General features: G+C 45.1%; 1 protein-coding gene across 3 annotated transcripts in view; it reads right to left on the bottom strand.

Annotated features, from left to right (window-relative positions):
• Positions 1 to 1,910: 1,910 nt before the first annotated feature.
• SYP (synaptophysin) overlaps positions 1,911 to 20,545 on the bottom strand; it is a 63,316-nt gene continuing 44,681 nt past the window's right edge. For all 3 annotated transcript variants that reach the window (XM_033922065.1, XM_033922083.1, XM_033922074.1), the window contains 3 exons: positions 15,801 to 15,992; positions 13,509 to 13,827; positions 1,911 to 3,999 (listed from right to left, as the gene is read on the bottom strand). In XM_033922065.1, the coding sequence (XP_033777956.1) occupies positions 13,513 to 13,827; positions 15,801 to 15,992 (507 nt within the window). In that variant the 3' untranslated portion in view covers positions 1,911 to 3,999; positions 13,509 to 13,512. The remainder of the gene's footprint in view (positions 4,000 to 13,508; positions 13,828 to 15,800; positions 15,993 to 20,545) is intronic.

The following is a 20,545-nucleotide window of genomic DNA, read 5'->3' as shown; positions in this document are numbered from 1 at the left end:
CTGTCCAGTTCTGGGGTATCGCATGCCTTCTCCGCATTTTCCCCATGATACCTTTGCGTGGGCGGATAATGCAGCTGTTGTAATGTACAGGCACTTTCAGTGGAGTCTCGTTCATTTTCAGCTAGCTCACTGTAGCTCAAATGTCAGGAAAAGATAACAGATTGGCTGGGACATCAGGCCGCCAGGTGGTATAAATTAATTTCTGAATTTTTGAATAAGAAACCAAAAAAATAGTCTTAGAGAAATTTGGAGCATTGAGATAAAGCAGTATGTTTCTGCGTCTCGATGGCCATGAATTTGGACTCAAAGGATGAGATGTACATTTTTGGACCCCTGTTCATTTACAAAAGCTAGATAGTTCTAAGTCTAATAGATGCTGGCATTGTCATCTTGATTTAGGGGCACTGGATCATCTGTTGTTCTATTGTCCTTTAATACTCAAGTTCTGGAAGTCGATAAGGGGACAGAATGCTATACTTGAGGCATCGATTCCTTTGACATATGAGGCAGTCATATGTGGGACGATGTTACAACTAAAGCCCTCATTGGACAGATATAGAGGGCGGCTTTTCCTTATCATGACCGGGGTAGCCATACAAATGGTTCCGCGTAACTGGAAGAACTGGGATCACCTTAACTTTCATTTTTGTTGGGCAAATTTATGTTTAATTTATAGATGTGAAAAAATGAACGCGGATATACTGGGTCATACTAAGAGATTTAAGTTAATCTGGGGCCCTTTGATATCATTTATGGATGCGTTGTAATTGGGGGGGGGGTTTCCTTTGATCCTGTTGGTATATTGCACACACACCTAGGGGGAGGGAGGGTGGGAGAGGGATATTTATGTCATGGTTTTATTCTCTTGCAAGGTATTGGTTGGGTGCGGGGGGTTATCTTGCTGTGGGGATTTTGATTGATTATAAATGCATATATGAATGATGTTTGTGTAGATACTGTACTGCCTTTTTATTAATTTTGGCAAAATTAATAAAAGATTTAAACAAAGAAAAAGATAACATAACAGTAATCTTATATACTGCTTCAACCTCACAGCTCAGCGCGGTTTACAAGAACGAGAACTGCGCATATGCCAGGAAATTACAATTCTATATACAGAATTCAAGGAGAAAAATGGAACTATAATAGCTGAGATACCAAGAATTCTTCATAAAGAGATGAGTTTTTAATAATTTCCTGAAGTTAATGTAAGATTGAGAACTGGACATCTCCCTGAGCTCTTCAATCGCTGCATTATATCTAATGGCCTAATGTGGTGATTGTAGAGCTCAGCATGCCATCTGGGGCACTTTTTCCCTGACAATGTGGAGCAAAAGCTAGTTGACCCTTGCAATTGTTTTCACTGTTATTTGTTCCATGGTTGGGAGGTGTCATTCGGTACTCGATTGCTCCTCAGGAACCCCTTGTTAAATTATTTTATGAGAACAATGTCTCAGAGAGTGGAGCAAAGCTGTTGAAAGTCTCTTGAGTGGAAATGGGTAAAGCACTTTATGACCTCTAACGCCATCATCTCTACCTAACAGAGAGCTGCAGCAGGAACATGTTTCCACAGACAAGCCAGGTCCAGAATGAGGACGATTGGCTTTTCTTTTGGAGGCAGAATGGCTCACTTTTGAGTCAACTGAGGTATTTTAACATCTCTTTAGGTCAACTGAGGTATTTTTACAGGGGATGATTAACAACCTGTGCCCTGGGTATTGTTTTATTATCGAATGGGTCAGGCCTTATACAGTTACATCAGTAAGTACCTACACAGGTGTCTGCTTCCTGTCACATTGCACAAAACAATTCTGCTTAAAGGGCTAGTAATTTATCCTAAGCATTGCACTGGAGCTGCAGGTTCAGAATCCTTTCCACTGGGCAGACTCCTTTCCACAACTAAAAACACAAGGACACAGTCAGTTGACAGCACAGATTTTGTCATTTTTATTACTAGCTTTTTAAGGTTTTTTTTTTTTAATTGAATGATGGAAATCACAATATTGACTGGCTTGACCCAACTGAGTAAAGACACAGATACAGCAGACTCACAAACACAGTAATACCAAAAGGGAGGAGAGGAGGTAGGCGACACCGCTGGGGAGAGGAGCTGTAGAGGCCGGCTAATGATTTCTTTCCTTTCTCAACTACTTCTGAATTCTATTTGGCTGTAAAGAGCTCTGGCTCGCTGGCCACTAGAGAGCTTGAACTTGCCACAACTAGGAGCAAAAAGATCCCTGCATGTGAGCCTGGCAACCCCGGACAGGAGATCCCTGCTCACTATTCCTCTGCCACCATCAAAAATCCAACCCTATCAACTAAAAGATCCCTGCACATGAGATTTGCAACCCAGGACAGGAGATCCCCGCTCATCATTCCTCTGCCAGGCACCTGACCCTGACAACCAAACCGAGGGAGTCATGAGACATCGCCTGGTCCCTCTCCCTGGCTAGCATCTCTTTCCTGTACAATATCCTAAGTTGCTGTCTGGCAACTGTAAAACTAAGAGCAGAGCAGATTGCAAAATTTGGGGCTTCCCCTTTCCCACATAATGTCCATAATCCAGAGTTCTTTATCTGCAACTGCAGAGCCTCTAATCATTAGCAATATTCGGCATGCTTTGAAAAAGATTCTTTAAATGGTATCTTATCAAACAAGGGTAATCAAAGGACGGGTTACAGCAGAGACTGGGAAAGTCACGAGTGAGAAAATACTGATAGGAAGCAAGAGAATCTAGTAGAGCGGTGCGGGCCATGCAGTACCAGGGCTGTGCAAGAGGGAGCATGGATGAACTAGTGATGCAGGCACAAAGATGGGAGATGTAGAGTGAGAGAAGGGGAAAGGGGGTTCTAGTGCTGTGTCTATGGCCATCCTTGGCATGAGGGGCTGAGCTGTACTCTAGTACTGAGACTGCCACTGGGCAGAGTAAAGAAAGCACTTGTCCTATCGTCTCTGGGAGAGAAATGGGCATTGTAGGGCAGGAGAAGAAATGGGGCCTCAGACAGGGATTCATGGAAATGAGGACATAATGGAGGGTTAAGGTTCACAGAGAGGAAAACAGTGGAGGAGGGAGGTCACAGCAGCATGGTTAAGGGGTCACAGCAGGGGGTTATCTCTTGTGTACTCATCCAGGGTAGTGGGGTGGGGTGGAGGCAGTCAAGAGGAAATGGAGCGGAAAGGCTGGGATCTGGGCCCAAGAGGCTGGTTCTATAGCAGTGAAGTCTCTGGCCCAGAGGCAAAGGATTAGAGGTTCAACTCTCAAAATTTGTGTTGGTACACAGACTGTGAACTTGCAGAAGAATCCTCCCCCATCTGCCTGTGAGGGGCGTGACCTATGTGCGTGCAGGAATGAGGGATGGGAGGAGGGTGGCCCTGTCCTGTACTCACTGCTTGGTAAGGGAAGCCCATTAGCCAAAATGCTGCATATAGGGGGGGGGGGGGAACACCCTGCACATGCCCTAGGAGACCACCTTCAGTCTCAGTCCTCTGCCTGCCCTGATTCATTGTAGCATGACGCTTGCTGGCTGGGGGACAGTGGGCAGCAGCTCGTCCTCCTGCATTTCTGCTAGTCTCTGGCCTGCGAGGGCCCAAAACCCAGAAGATACAAAGAACAGACAGCAAGGAGGGCCAGTGCTCAAGCAGAATCCCTGCTGCAGAATCAGCTTTGAGCCGCACTGCGGCAGAAGGGAAAACGGGCAGCTTCGACGGGCCTGGTGGGCTCGGTCTGCCATCTTATTCTATGCCTTGAAGCGTCTCTGCAGGAAATGATCGGGTGGCATTAGATCTAGAACAAAACAGATTCCAGGGAAGGAGATACAGGTGACAGTTTTCATTTCTCATACAGATATATGTATATATTTATATATATAATATATATAAACGTCACAGACAACTACATTCTCCTTTTAATATTCACTCCGGTGCCGACATGGATGTCTTCAGCTCACAAGAGGAGGCTCTGGCTGTCTCCCTAGTGTGAAAAATCCTCGGAGGGTTGACCTGTGGGTGGGAGAGAACAGAACCTTAGTGAGCACTCCTGTTCCTTCTCTGTCTCTTTTCTCTTCCTGTACTTCACCAGCTCTCTCTCTCTTGTCTGTTACTCTTCTCTCTCACTCCTCACAGGTAACTGCTTCCCCGGTGGCTCCAGAAGCAGTGGAGCCAGTTCTGCTTTTGCCCCGATGCTTGCTGGGGCCTAGAGTTTGTTTATTTAGCATTTAGGGGTGTAGTTATTACAGTGGGTTACCACTAACTCATGCTATTTTTGCACAAGTCTCGTGTAATGCAATGACAGATAGACGTGCAAAAAAAATGACATATAGTGGCACTTGGACTTTTAATTGCCAAAACGTCCAGATGCTGATTTTCGAAACTGACTTTTTAGATGTCATGTAGGTCAATTCCTGTCTAAGTCTTAAGGGGGTGTATTAGAGTCATATTTTGAGTGGGACTAGGGCAGCCTTAGGATTTGGATAGCTTGCAGGGATAATGAAACCTCTTTGAAGATGTCCAGGGCATCATTTAGACGTTCAGAGTTAGACCTGTTTTAAAAGCACGTAAGGGCCAAAAAGGTACCCAAACTGACCAGTTGACAGATGGAGGGATTAAGGCATGAATCCTCCTTACTCCCTCTGATCACCCAAATATGTGAGAGAAACAGTACATACCAGTCTCTATGACAGCTGCAGATATTATGGGAAATCCTAGTACAGCTGCAAGGTGCCTGGAGTAGTTAGAGAGGAAGATCCAGGCCCATTTTCCACCCTATCCACTACATTTATGGTGGAAAGTGTAAGCTCACCAAAACTCACTCAAAACCTACTGTACTGGCTATTGGGCTGGTAGACAGATAGGTATAGTAGATTTGGAGGGAGTTTTGGAGGTCTTACCATAATACCAGGCACCCTTTATGTGAAATTGACAGCAGTGCAACTTAAGGTGCTCCACTGCTCTGTTGTAATGTCTGTGTGGCTAGTCCATTAAAAATACTGGTCCCTCCCATGTCCAAATGGGATTATTTTGGATGCTTTACATTTGGACATTTTGATTTTCAAAATTGACCAAAAGAGATAGACATCTTAAGGGCCAGAATATCTTGCAGTTTCGAAAATAGTCATTTTCCTGACCTGAATTTTGGACTAATGGTAGGCCACATTGATAACTTCTCCCCTTATTTCATTATTTTAAAAAAGTATTTATAAACCACTTCCTTAGATTTAAAGGGTGATGCTCAAAGCAGTGAAGAAAGAAACAAACTGTCTGATATTCAAAGCCCCTCCTGCCCAATTAAATTGCTTATCACCAACTAAGTTGTGATATTTAGTAGCACTTAATCACAGTGCCACTGAATGTCCCCAAAGATCAGATTCAAAATGTAGGGAACTTTATTAGCATTGAACAATAGACAGCAAATTGAAATCTGAGAGGAAAGTATATCAGTAGTCAAATAAAAGGAAAGGATTAAAAAAAAAAAAAAAAGTAATAGAAGCAGTAGCATATTACCGGCAACATTTCTCAAGTAATATAAATGAAATATGAGTAATCACTGTTGAGTAACTTACTTTCCAAAAGTAATATAAAACAGTCACTAGTTTAATTCGGAAACATGAATATGTTACAGTTACTAGTCTGTTACTGCGAATAATAATTTAACACATGTAGAATATATTACCAGTAATATATTACTGCCCAACTCTGCTCCTAGATTATAGAATTGCCACCATATGCTGTTGAAAATCCGTACAAACTGTTCCAGCACTATTCAAATAATGTCAGGCTAGAGTGAGGATGGAGTATGGGCCCAAGTCTATGAACAGATCGTAAGTACTCAGCTGAAATCCATATAGCTAGATCAGTGAATCGCAAACTGTGTGCCGTGGCAAGATAGCTACCACGAGTCGCTGGTGCCGGTTGACTGCCTACAAAATGTGCCTCTCACAGAGAGAGGCACATCCTGTAGACAGTCAGCTGGCACCAGCGCCTCTCCTCCTCTCTGGCACCTCTCCTCTTTGCGCCTCTCTTGTTGAGCACCCCCCCCCTCCATTGGCGGCTCAGGGCCTGTCTGCAGGACCTTCGTTCATGTGCAGACATCAGCGTGATGACATCATGTGTGCATGTGATGACATCGCGTCAACGTCCGCGCACTTCCGGGTGCTCTCCAGTCCCATACGGCCTGCTGTTTAGCGTGCTGCGGCTCTGGATTGCTTGCGATACATTGAACTAGATGTATGAAATTAGGACAGCAAAGACTGTTCTAAGTTTATACATATAGTTACATGGATAGCTGCTGATTATAGCGCATTGTTTGTAGAGCAGCAGCACTCGTCACTGTATCCATATATCCAGCACTGCGGCATCTGCAAATAGCTGTGCTAAATATCCGTGAAATATTTAAAAGACGTCGCTGGCCAAAACGTTTGAATCAAAATTGACCTATTAAATGTTACTGAACTGTTGTTTGTGTAAAGTACACAAAAATGGAGTTGCGAGAAATTCATCTTGGGCACTTACACACTGTTCTGGCAGCTACATTCTAGACTGCATGTAGACAAAATAAGTGACTGGTGAACTCAAGATACTTCACACAACCCTTTATTTCTTCATTACAACATACATCGACTCGGCATGTACATGTTTCGGCTCGAATGGCCTGCCTCAGGAGCCTACAATCATAGACACGTATATTAATAAACCAAAAATAAAATTGATGATGGTTTTATGAAATTTATCTTCATATGTATATGTGTACATCATCAATTTTGTTTTTGGTTTACTAATATATGTGTCTATGAGTGTAGACTCCTGAGGCAGGCCATTCGAGCCGAAACATGCACATGCCGAGTCGATGTATCTTGTAATGAAGAAATAAAGGGTTGTGTGAAATATCTTGAGTTCACCAGTCTCGTTTGGACTTTTCCACTCCTTCACTTCTGAGAGTTGTGCTTGTGGATTTGACTCTCCTGGGTTACCCCCGACAAAATATGTGAGCCATACCAGAAAGCCCACAAATAGCGCATCAGAATCCTCTGGACCCTGCAGCACAGTTTGGAAAAGACTTTCGATCTAAAACTTGGCAACGCCTAGGTACTAATCATGAGTTAAGGCAGGCATTCTGAGCCACCTGGGATATTTGTACCTCTAAATGAAAACCTGCATCAAGCTTTACCCCAAGGTTCTTTCTAAAGGAGGAAAAAGGACCACAATCCACTGCTTCCACCCGTATAAAACAGAGGACGATATCTAGGTCGCTGTTACAAGCCCTTAGAATCTCACTATTTTGAGCATTCAGAATCTGCTCTTTAGCCAGCTAGAAATCTCCAAAAAGCCATTAGATTAAACATCCCAAGGGCAGAAATGCAATCTTGACCAAAAGCCAAAATGATCTAGACATAGAACCCATCAAATCAAGACCATCCTGCCGATAGCACTATTTAACCAGCCAGAAATGGTGCTGACCAGTTAAATATGAATATTCAGCATGAGATAACCAGTTATCTCTGTTCAATATTCCCAGTTAGTGGCTAAAAGTTAATTGGCTATATCAGCAATTTTCAGCGTCAAGCGGCTAAGTTTAGCAGCCAGATCAGACCATGCAAATAGCAGTCCTATCTTTGGCCATTATAAACTTGACTACTCCGTGCTGAATATTGACTTAGCTGATTAGCTGTTTAGCAACCAAAAAACACCACCCTGGATATTCAGTTGAATATTCACAGTCAGCCGGCCTGCTTTCTGTAGTCCGCATATCATCCCCATTGCTCTTAAATCTCACTCTTTTAGGCAGTCCACCCTTGGAATCTCTGATTTATGCCAGAGGAAATGGAGCATGAAAATGACTTGCCCAGCTTCCCTGGTTCTTAGCCTGTTCCTGCAGAGCTGCCAAGTTTATCCAGCTCCAGGAGGAAGACTGTTTGACTAGAGGTCTGCACGGGAATGGGGATCGCAGGAATCCCCCCCTAATCCACAGGACTCCCATGGGGACCCTCCTCTGGCCCACGGGACTCCCACGGGGACCCCCCTCTAGCCAACGGGACTCCCACAGGGATGGAAGGCTTTGGAAGCAGGGTTCGTCCATATAATATAATGGACACGTCAGCCTTAGTAAAAGAGGGGAGTTTATAAGTGAATTACCTGAACAGAAAACAAAAAAAGGGTTCCACCAAAGAGATTCCACAAGGAAAACAGCAGCGCAAACACAAAAGAAACTGTGGAATTGATGATCCTGTCAGAAGTAATTGCTGCTTTTTATGGGGACGGGCGGGGATGGAGGTAATTCCTTGCGGGGATGGGTGGGGACGGAGAGGATCCTGACAGGGATGGGTGGGGACGGAGAGGATCCTGACGGGGATGGGTGGGGATGGAGAGGATCCTGACGGGGACAGGTGGGGACGGAGAGGATCCTGGCAGGGACGGGTGGGATTTCTGTCCCCGCGCAACTCTCTATGTTTGACCAGTCCTGTTTGGAACCTACATCCCAGTTCAGTATTCTATGTGTATTTCTTGATACCACCACCTATTCCAGCAACAGACTTGGCATATATGGGAGCCTAAATATAGGTGCATTGATACCAAATTACAAATATTTGATGATGGCACCTAGGCACACAGATGCTTTTATACAATTAGGCCCTGCTATAAGTGACATTTTGTGTTTTTCTTTGAAGCAATGCTATTTGGATTAATTAAGTTGGCTCATAATGGCCTCTCAAATTTCAAAATGGGCTCTGTTTCATATCAGCATGTTTTTCTGTTGCATTTTCTGTTGTCAATAAAGTTGAGTGAATGTAATGTCACCGGGGTACGTTTATCTTGTGGAAACTCAGCATTCTTTCCTCTCGGTTTACATAAGTATAATAGTTGCGCACGCTACAAACGCAGTTTAAAAGAAGGAAATTTGGGTTCCTGATGAAGGGGAAGAGTTAACGTTGAAACTGAGCTCTGTCGAACCCTGGTCTGTAGTGCTGGTTTTTAGGGCATGAAACATTATTCAATCTGAGATGCCGTTGCTTATGAAAAGCACAGCAGCTGCCATATATTGATCACCTAAGATAAGTGTTATCTATACTGTGTTACTGATCTGCCTAGCTATTCTCTGGAAGCACAACAATATTGATGCACTATACTATAGCACATTTAAAGATCACACTTTTTCATTTTTAGTTATATCTAGCACACTCAAGGGGGAGAGTGGATTTGGGAAGTAATTTAATACGATATGTTAGAATATGTTGTATAATATAGTATATTCTATTTTAGTTGAGAATGTGAGGAAGGGTGGGTGGATGGGGATTTTACACTATTAGATTTTATGTGTTAGATATTATAGTGCTATATGGAAATTACTTTTGTGATATATTTTTGTGCACTTATTGTTTGATTTGAAAATGAATAAAGATTAAAAAAAAAAAAAATCACACTTTATTTTGATTGTATCTTCACATATTACACAGAATATGTATTTCCCATGATGGTGTGTGTCAAGTCTACCCAACGAGAGCAATTGAGCGTTGCCTTTACAGGGTGGACGCTCTCAGTGCTTATGACTACACACTGAGGATATACATTCAAAATACAGATAGTCCCCGAGTTACAGATGCCCGACTTAAGTACGACTCATACTTAAGAACGCAGTTGTGGTTTCATTTGATTTCACTGAGCAGTATTTCCAGTGGCAAAGACTCTAACACTTCTCCTGTAGCAGATTCAGGAATGATGCACGGCCACATTAAGAACAGTGTGTGGTTGTGCACACTTTACCTTAGAGCAGGGGTTTCAAAGTCCCTCCATGAGAGCCGCAATCCAGTCGAGTTTTCAGGATCTCCCCAATGAATATGCATGAGATCTATGTGCATGCACTGCTTTCAATGCTTATTCATTGGGGAAATCCTGAAAACTCGACTGGATTGCGGCCCTCAAGGAGGGACTTAGAGATCCCTGCCTTAGAGGGAACACTGGTAGGCACAGTTAGCCCGTTTGTCAGCTAGGAATAGAGGTAAGCAGTAAGAATCTTAAAATCTAAAAGTTCTGAGTTACATACAAATTTGACTTAAGAAAAGCTTTAAAAACGTAACTCGTTCTTAAGCCTGTACATAAATTTAGTTGAGTTATTTTGTTCTTATGTGCTTCCAGAGTTACTAGCTTATTTCCTTTGGATTTTTCGATTGTGAGATTCTGGTTCTATAAACGGCACCGAGGAGCGCAATTATCAATCATCCACTAGACGCCGTTTATAGAATCATGCCTAGCGGCGCCTAAGTGGTCGTAGGCGCCAGTCGGTGTTGAAACCTTAGGTGCAATCCATTTATGCCAGGGTTTTCTTGGCCTAAATGTGTGTGCCTAAGTCAAACCACGCCCCACATCAACCCATGCCTATTTTCTAGTAGGTGCCTCGAAGACGCCTACCTCAAATTGGTAAATGCCTACTGAGTTAGGCGCCTTCCAGACAGGGCAGGATTAATTCTTCGAGGGCTCCTAGGCACACAAGTATACTGGGGCCCCCTGCCCCGCCCCCACCCTACCCATAGCCCCGCCCCCATTTATCTATTTTCTTATTCACTTCTATTTCTTTTTTTTTATTCAAAACAAACAAAGATTAGCATACCAGTTTTTCTTCTCTGCAACCCCCAAACATCTCTGAACAAAACCCCCCTTCCTTCCCTTCTCACCTACTTACCCAGGACTTCAACTCTGAACCCTTTCCATGCATATATAAAAGTGTTCAAATATTTGTAAAGCAGTAATACTATCCGAAATATAAGTCTATGGGGTCCTTTTATCAAGGCGCGGTAGGGGTTTAACGCACAGAATACTACGCGTTAAACCGCCTGCCGCGCTAGTCGCTAACGCCTCCATTGAAGAGGCATTAATTTTTTGGCTTGCCGCCGGGGTTAGCATGTGATTAAATGTCCAACGCGCTAACCCCACTAGCGCGGCTTGATAAAAGGACCCCTATATTAATAACCATGTTTACAACGCCTCTCAACTGCCTCACTCTACGTCAACCAACTGTAACCCATATGTATGTATAAACAACCAAATCTGTAACTCCTCTAGTACATTCCACTCCATGTATGTTAACTTGTAACGAAACAACAAGGCAAGCGGTCCAACAAAGAATCCAACATGAAACAAAAGAAGATCGGCAGAAAATAAAGAGATTCAAATCAGGTTTATTAAAGGTGCTCCCAAGAACCATGCCCGATGCATTTTTCCAAACAAGGCTAGTCAACGCTAACAGAAAACCATGTCTTTCATACACACAGAACACAGATACACCCTCACCCAGTATGGAATAAGTAATCACAAACTAAAAATAGAAATATGTTGATAAAGGTTAAACTGAACCACCAAGAAGCCAAATTGCATACAGTGAAACACCACAGAAACAATGACACATAGCCCCCTAATACTCTGCAAAATATAAATATAGCTGATGTAAATTTGAAAATACTGACAATCACCACTTTACAAATTAACAAATAGAAATAAAACCAAAATTGAAAATAATATACCATTTTATTGGACTAATCCATTTTTCAGTTAACTTTCAGAGGCCATAGCCTCCTTCTTCAGGTCAATATAGTATACTGTTGTTACATTAAACTGTCCTGACATGAGAATCGGGTTTTGGTCTCTAAAAGTTAGTAAAAAATGTATTAAAATGAGTCCAATAAAAAGATTACCTTATTTTCTGCTTATAAAAGTTTTTTTCAATACAACTACAATACTATTTTATTCTAAAGCAACAAAAAAATATTTTTTCTACCTTTTGTCGTGTCTGCTTTAATCATCTTGTCTTCACTCTCTTCTTTCTAGCCAGCATCTGTCCACTCTCTGTCTTCGATGCAGCATCAGCCCCTTCCATCTGCTGTCCGCCCTCTCCCCGTTCCATATGGCATCTTCCCTCTTTTTATGCTCCTTCAATAAATTTGTCTATCCTGTGCCCCTTCTCTCCTTTGTACATGATTGATTTCAGCTCTGCCACCTCTCCATTTTTCTCTCTCTGTCACCATCCTGTCTCCTATGCTCTGGCATCTCTCTCATCTCCTTTCTTTCCATCGCACCCCAGAGTCTGGTATCTTCCCTTTCCTGATTCTCTGGCATCTCTCTCCTTTCCTTTTCTTGCATCTCTCCCTCCCCCTCCCTGCTCTGACATCTCCTCCTTCCTTTTCCCTTGGTCTCCTCCTTCCCTCCATGCCCTGGCATCTCTTCCTCCCTCCCTTCCCTCCAAGCCCTGGCATCTCTTTTCATTCCCTCCCTCATCTTTCTTCTTCCTTTCTTTCTCCCTCCAGTTGGGAGCAGCAAGTTTCTCCCCCTCTGCTCCCTTTCCTCCTTTTGTCACCCAAGGCATGGCGTCATGAACTTCTTTGGGCATCAGCAGCATTCACAATTCACTGCTGTTGTCGGCTTCGGGCCTTCTTCTCTGTCGGGTCCTGCCTTTGTGGAAACAGGAAGTAGGCAGGACCCGGCAGAGAAGAAGGCCTGAAGCCGACAACAGCAGTGAATTGTAAATGCTGTTGCTAGCCAAAGAAGTTCATGACGCCAGGCTGAGCACCCGGGGAGGACTGCTACTCTCCCCTCCTCCCCCCCTGACCCCACCCTCCTATCTCTCCCTCCCTCCCATTGCGAGACTCTAAACAGCACCACTTCACTCTAAGCAGGCTCCTTCATGGCTTTCTCCTGCCAGTGCCGGCACACCATCCTTTAATCTGGCCCTGCTTCCAGATAATTCATTTTTATTTGCGCTTTTCAATTAATGGTTCTGATTAATCTTAATTGAATAATGAAGTTACATGCCCAGATTGGCTAGGTGTGCCAATCTAGACACCTAACTTCGAACGCCATTTATAGTGCTTGGCACGTGGTATTAGTGTAACCAAATTGTGGCACCCAGTTATAAATCTGCCTCAGTACCCTGTTATAGAATTCACCCCCACCCCAACACACATGCTCACTGATATTGACCCAGCTAATAGAAAACATGCGGTTTACTAAAGAGGTGCCCTTCCCATCTCCAACAACCTACAGATAAGAGCAAAAGAGATTTCTCCTTCTCAAGGGAAGAGATGCACAGTGGCAAGACTGAGGCCCCAGTGCTCAAAATGTTTCTGTGCCAGTGAGATTTATTAAAGCAGTCTTACTGGCACGGAAGTCCTCCTCCCGATATTCAAAAGGGTTCTCTGTGCCTACTAGCCAGTAGCAGCCACTGAGAACCTTATGCAAATACATTACAAGGAGCTCATTAGTATTCCAATGAGCTTTCCTTGTGATGCGCGAAAGGGAATGCCCCCGCCATTTCCAATGAATTCTTCCTGCAGTTCTGGAGCTGCCGCTAGCTGTTGTGCATGTGTTACACACTCACACAACACAAGCACAACAGCTGCACTCTCCCCCCTAAACCCCCCCCTCCCACAGCTAAGCAGGCAGCCCCAGCTCTCTCTGACAGCTCATCTTGATCGCGGCTCTGGAGCTGTCTTCTTATTGGTCCATGAACCTGTCTATTACTCACTCACCAGTTTACATCTGATTGGAGAAGGAAGTGGGCACAGCCTGCCCATAGCCTCCCTGCCCATAGCCTTGTTGGCTATAGTCAGCTGGCTGCTGCCCGTAGCCTTGTTGGTTGTAGTCGGGTTGGTAGCCCCCCTGTTGTCCATATGTGTCCTGCTGACCGTAGCCTGGTCCTTGGTTGTAGGACTGGCCATAACTGTCGGGGGCAGGCTGTTTCTCTTGTGTGGTGGGTGGGTAGCGCATGAAAGGAGCAGTCCAGCCGGTCTCCTTAAACGCAAACCAGACGTTCCCTACCCAGATAATGAAGTTAAGGAATCCAAAGACCTGAAAGAAGAGACAGAAGTGGAAAAAAACCCCAACAACTGGGGGGAAAAAGCTAGCAAGAAAGGGGGAGAGAAAGAGGATAGAAAGCTGATCATGTCACCGGTATAGAGCAGTGCAGCTAGAAATGTCACTGGTACTACTGCTACTATTTATCACTTCTATAGCGCAAGGGTTACCAGACATCAGGATTTCCCCGGACATGACCTCTTTTTCGAGGACATGTCCGGGGGTTCGGACGGCTTTTCAAAACCCGGCACTTTGTCTGGGTTTTGAAAATCTTCCTGTAAAAATTGGGTTGGGAGGGGGCATCCGTGCATCTGTGGACGCAATGCGGTGACATCACCTGCACGGATGCCGTTTGGGGGCAGAACGGAGCGGGCCTGTGGGCTTGGCCATGGGTCCGGATCTTCCTTCGGGAAAATCTGGTAACCCTATATAGGGCTGAAAGGCATATGCAGTGCTGTACATTTGACATTTAATAGACGGTCCCTGCTCTGAAGAGCTTACTATCTAACTTGGACTGACAGACACGACATATAGGGTTGGGGATGTAGAACACCAAGGTGACAGTGTTATGCAATGAATAATCTCGATATTGCAGCGTAGTGCAGCTGGAGATGTCAATGTTTCGATGCTGTGAAGTGTAAACATGCCACCGCTGTGTTGCTTTGCAGCTAATAATATTCTAAATGCAGCGTTGGGTAATGTGGAGATGCCACTGATATGATGCTATGCAGCTAAAGATGAGGCACAGCCCAGAGAAACAGGAGGTGGATAATGCCTTTACAGGCTCGCAGGTGGGGGGATAATGACCAACTGGCTCAAGACTATATACCTTTCTACTAGAAAGAAGATTATCAAGGTAAGAACCTAATCTTCCCTTCAGACTCCCCTTACTGACCTACAAGTGCATTCACTCTACAGCCCCTCAATATCTCTTCACACTTATCTCCCCCTATGCTCTCTCCTGTGAACTTCGTTCATTGGGCAAGTTCCTCCTATCGTACCCTTCTCCTCCACTGCCAGCTCCAGACTCCATTCCTTCTGTCTTGCTGCACCGTATGCATGGAACAGACTGCCTGAGTCATTGCACTCTATCAGTATTCAAATCCAAGCTAAAAGCCCACCTTTTCGAAGCTGCTTTCAACTCCTAACTCCCTCTCACCATAAAATTACCTTTATCCATCCTATCATTCTCTCTACAGATGACTCCCCAATCCCTATATGTCCTGTCTGTCTGTCCAAATTTGATTGTAAGCTCTTCTGAGCAGGGACTGTCTATTAAATGCCAAATGTACAGCACTGTGTATGCCTTTCTGCACTAGAGAAATAATAAATAGTAGTAGTAGTCAGTGGCATAGCGAGGATAGGAGGGACCTGGGGCTGTGGTGCCTCCCCCTGCTCCCTCACCACCTGTGCCAAGCCCCTACTCCTTCCATGCTACACATGCCACACTCGCACCCTTCCTTCCCACCCCCATACCTCTTTAAAACTTAACCAGCGCAAGCTGCTTCTCTGGCCTCCTGCCCATGCCGGCACTGGCTTTCCCGCTGACATCACTTTCTGGCCCTGTGACCCGAAAGTGATTTCAGAGGGACCCAGGCTGGCACGAGCAGTAGGCCAGAACAGTTGCTCGCGCTGGGGAAGATTTAAAGAGGTACGAGGGATAGGGAGGGTGCAAGTATGGCATGGGGGGGGGGGCAGAGAGGTGCTGGTGCCCTCACCAAGACGGCGCCAAGAGCGGTCCACCCCTACCCCCCTCCACACACACACACACTACGCCACTGGTAGTAGTAGTAGTAGAGAAGTTGCTGGCTTAGCGCTGTGCAGGGTGGAGATGACACTGGTGCAATTCTGTGCAGCTTGTGATGTCACGAGTGCAGTGCTAGTGACAATAAAGATGTCAGACGTGAGCTGGAGATTTCAGTGATAGCTTAAAACGATGCAGGGCAGTTGGTTCAGTGTGAACTCACCACAGATGTGTTCAGGCCTGACATAACAGGGTCATGCAGTTCTTTGCACTGAACGCCTTCCTGTTTGCACACATGCATGTTCTTGATCACATTTTCAGGGTCCGTGGCCAGTTTCACGTCAGACAAACCCTTTGCCCAGGCGCTAGAGCTCACCAGCCACATGAAGGCAAAGATTGCAGTCACAATGCAGTCCTGCAGGGGAGAGATGTAAAGATGTGAATTTGTGAAAGAGACAGAGGAGAGAGATGAGAGGAAGAAATAAAGCACATGGGAGTAGGGAGGGAAGAAACAGGTGTAATAGGTACTAGGAGATCTACTATTTTTTCAGTAATAGCACCCTAAATCTGGAACAACTTACCAATTTACTTACGTGGTGAATCTTCACTAGAAAAATTTAAAAGCTCTTGTATAAGGACGCAACTCCTCCAGCCCCTTAACCATCTTAGTCACTCTTTGCGATGAAACACAATGTTCTTGACCTTTCTTTCTTTATTCAATCAATGTTAAAAAATATCCACATCAACCGTATTAAAAGCTAACGGACCTAACACGAGCTGTGTTTTGGCTAACAGAGCCTCTCTCAAGGTCGTCAGCAGTCAGCTCAGCTTTATTCTACACACGGCATAAGAACATAAGAAGTGCCGCTGCTGGGTCAGACCACTGGTCCATCATGCCCAGCAGTCCACTCACGCGACGATCCTCTGGTCAAAGACCAGCGCCCTAACTGAGACTAGCCCTACCTGCGTACATTCTGGTTGAGCAGGAACTTGTCTAACTTTGTCTTGAATCCCTGGAGGGTGTTTTCCCCTACGACAGACTCCGGAAGAGCGTTCCAGTTTTCTACCACTCTCTGAATGAAGAAGAACTTCCTTACGTTCGTATGGAATCTATTTCCTTTTACTTTTAGAGAGTGCCCTCTTGTTCTCCCTACCTTGGAGAGGGTGAACAACCTGTCCTTATCTACTAAGTCTATCCCCTTCAGTACCTTGAATGTTTCGATCATGTCCTCTCTCAATCTCCTCTGTTCGAGGGAGGAAAGGCCCAGTTTCTCTAATCTTTCACTGTACGGCAACTCCTCCAGCCCCTTAACCATCTTAGTCACTCTTCTCTGCGACTTGGACACTAATTTCACAATACCAGTGTATTATCTGACGACCGGACCCTCAAGAAAGGCTTTGTTTGCCGAAACACGGCCCGTGTCGAATCTGTTAGCTTTTAATACGGTTGACGTGGATATTTTTTTAACATTGATTGAAGAAATAAAGGAAGGTCAAGAACATTGTGTTCTGGCCAAAATGTAACCAGCCCAAAAGAAATATTGAGCATCATTAGAATCCATGAATAAACAGCCTTTGTTCTCTGTAATGCCACCTTTTTATCACTTTGAGCCTGATTCTATAAATGGTGCCCAGATCAGTGGTGCCTAGCTAATTTCGGCACGGAACTTAACATTTTTGTATTGACTTATTGGCGTGATAAATGAAAATGCCATTACAAGCCAATTAAAGGTCCGCACCAAAATCGGTGCCTACACGGCACGGCAAGCAGGTGTGGTTAGGAGCAGAATTTGGGCATGGAATGCGTTAGGCACCTACCTTAGCTGCTGTTATTTTAGGCCAGGAAAACCCTGGCCTAATATACTGGCGCCTGAGTTATAGATGCCTGACTTGATTTAGGCGATTCTACAAATGGGAACCTAAATTTGATTATACAATTGCCCAGAAGTTCATTCTTTCTAACTGGAAAACCTCGCATCTTCTTAATACTAGTGCTTGGTGGAACTCAATTCTTTTTCATCAGAGATGTGAAATGGCGATAACAGAAAAATTGGGCAGTTCACAAACATTGGTCCCTTTTATCTACTTTTTGTGACCTTTCTCTATCACAACTGAATTAATTTCTGAAATACACTGACTCTTTCGCTTTATGTATAGTATAATTTCAATTTTTTTTTTCCATATGCACTGCGCTTCCATATTTGGTATTATTTACTGCAATATTTTCTTGTTTTGTGTTCTTTATATAATCAAGTTCAAATATGCTATTGAAATGTGTTGAACATTTATTGTATTTTTGTTTATATTATTTCAATAAAATATCTTGGAAAAAAAACAAAACCACAGAGAATGAGGGAACACACTTCAATCTAGAAATTATATAAAGCAACTAATGGGTATTTTATTCTTTTTCATTTCCTGCTGATGGTGTGACATCTAATATAATAAAATGATAGGCCGCGCATGCGCACTAAAAAAAACGTGTTCCCTGATCCTGTCGCGGAAACATGACTGCGCATGCGCGGGTTTTACGTCACCACTTGCTCGCGGCGGCTTTCAAATAAAAAAAAAATTACACAGCTGCGGTGGCCTTCCTCAACCCCGCCTCTCACTGTGAATGGTACCGGCTCCTCTCTCGAACTGCACCAGGATCGAGAGAGGAGCTGCAGTGCTGGCTTTCAACTTAAAACAAACAAAAAAAAAACCCAACTGGAGATCGCCGCTCTCACCCGGCTCCCACTGTGCTACCCCACCCCCACCAACTGGAGATCACCGCTCTCACCCGGCTCCCACTGTGCAAACCCCCCCCCCAACTGGAGCTCGCCGCTCTCACCCGGCTCCCACTGTGCAAACCCCCCCCCCCAACTGGAGATCGCCGCTCTCACCCGGCTCCCACTGTGCTACCCCACCCCCCCCCCCAACTGGAGATCGCTGCTCTCACCCAGCTCCCACTGTGCAAACCCCCCCCAACTGGAGATCGCCGCTCTCACCCGGCTCCCATTGTGCAAACACCCCCCCCCATGGGAGGATGTGCCGCAGCTAAGTGCTGCTCAGGTACTGGAGGGGGAGAGACATATCGCTTCTGCACCGGTACAAACACCCCTCCAGCGTTGGCACTCGCTGCACGTTAAACAGGCTGCTTCGTGCTTTCTCCTGCAGTTGAGTCCCTCTGCCGCGTCACCGATGACGTCATCAATGACGCAACAGATAGACTCAACGGCAGATGAAAGCCAAAGCAGCCTGTTTAGCGTGCTGCGGTTGCCAACGCTGGAGGGAGGTTTGATCTTAAAGTCATCTTGCTGGGAGGGTCGCAGAGAGAAGCGTCTGCCTCGGGTGCTTCAGGCAGCAGCAGCGTTTACAATTCACTGCTGTTGCCGGCTTCAGGCCTTCCTCTCTGGCCGGTCCTGCCTACTTCCTGTTTTCATGAAGACAGGACCCGCCAAAGAGGAAGACCTGAAGCCAGCAACAACAATAAATTGTGAATGCTGCTGCTGACCAATTAAGTAGTTAAATGAGGAAAGGGAGCAGAGGGGGAGAGAATGGCTTGGAGGGAAGGAGGAAGGTATGCCAGACCAAGGCAAAAGGAAGGAGGAGATGGAGAGAGGCCATATGGGAGAGAGAGAGAGAAATGGAAAGAGAAGAGAGGGCAGTGAATGGAAGGGGCAACATAGAGGGTGAACAGTATTCTAGCACCCGTTAATGTAACGGGCTTAAAGACTAGTATATTTATAACAATGTAGAAAACCAGCCTTAAAGACTCAACAAGCAAAGAAAGCAGGACAACCAGTGGTGTAGCGAGAGGGAGAGGTGCCAGGGGCAGTGGTCCCCTCCCCGCCCTCTGCCCCCCCAACCCCCATCCGTTCCTTCCCCGTCCCCTCCTGCCATTTGCGTGTGCCCGTGCTCCCTTTTCTTCCCCATACCTCTTTATCTTTCACGGCACGAGCAGCAACTCCCAACCTGCTTCTCAGGCCAGCGTCAGCTCTTCCTGCGACATCACTTCCTAGGCATGAATCCAGGAAGTGATGTCAGAAGAAGAGTCAACGCTGGCACGAGCAGCAGGTTATAAAGGTAAGGGGGAAGGGAAACAGCATGCGCACACAGTAGTGGTAGGGGGTGCGGAGACGAGAACTGGCACCCCCCACCAAGAGTGCACCCCGGAGCAGACTGCCCCCCCACCCGTGCCCCTCCCTTACTACATCATTGAGGACAACTGCTTTTGATAAACTACTTAAGTGGAAGCAAGGGTTATTTTTAGGTTTGCTTGCCTTTGCTTCATAAGAACATAAGAATTACCGCTGCTGGGTCAGACCAATGGTCCATCGTGCCCAGCAGTCCGCTCACGCGGCGGCCCTCTGGTCAAAGACCATCGCCCTAACTGAGACTAGCCCTACCCGTGTGCATTCTGGTTCAGCAGGAACTTGTCTAACTTTGTCTTGAATCCCTGGAGGGTGTTTTCCCCTATGACAGACTCCGTAAGAGCATTCCAGTTTTCTACCACTCTCTGGGTGAAGAAGAACTTCCTTATGTTCATACGGAATCTATCCCCTTTCAATTTTAATAATAATAATAACTTTATTTTTTCTATACCGCCACAATCTTGCGACTTCTAGGCGGTTTACAGTGAAGAGAGCTGGACAATCAGCGAATTACAGAGTACAAATAGGGAAGATGTCACTGAACAGTCAGTGATTACAGAGTATAATTAGTGAGAATACACAGTATCGACATATTGTTAATAAGTTTTAGAAGGGGTATCTGACTAGGAGATAAATCTATCGAACAGAGCTGTCAATTTCTTTCCGAAATGTGCTCTTTTGTTCTCCCTACCTTGGAGAGGGTGAACAACCTGTCCTTATCTACTAAGTCTATTCCCTTCAGTACCTAACATAACAGGTTCATCTCCAATCTATCTATCCCATCATTTCGAATTTCCAGGCACAACTTGCACACGTAGTGCCTACTTGTTCA

Source organism: Geotrypetes seraphini, chromosome 1 (genome assembly GCF_902459505.1).
Source record: "Geotrypetes seraphini chromosome 1, aGeoSer1.1, whole genome shotgun sequence".
Classification (NCBI taxonomy): Eukaryota; Metazoa; Chordata; class Amphibia; order Gymnophiona; family Dermophiidae; genus Geotrypetes; species Geotrypetes seraphini.
The sequence above is the reverse complement of the archived record's forward strand: the minus strand, read 5'-3'. Positions and strand labels throughout refer to the sequence as shown.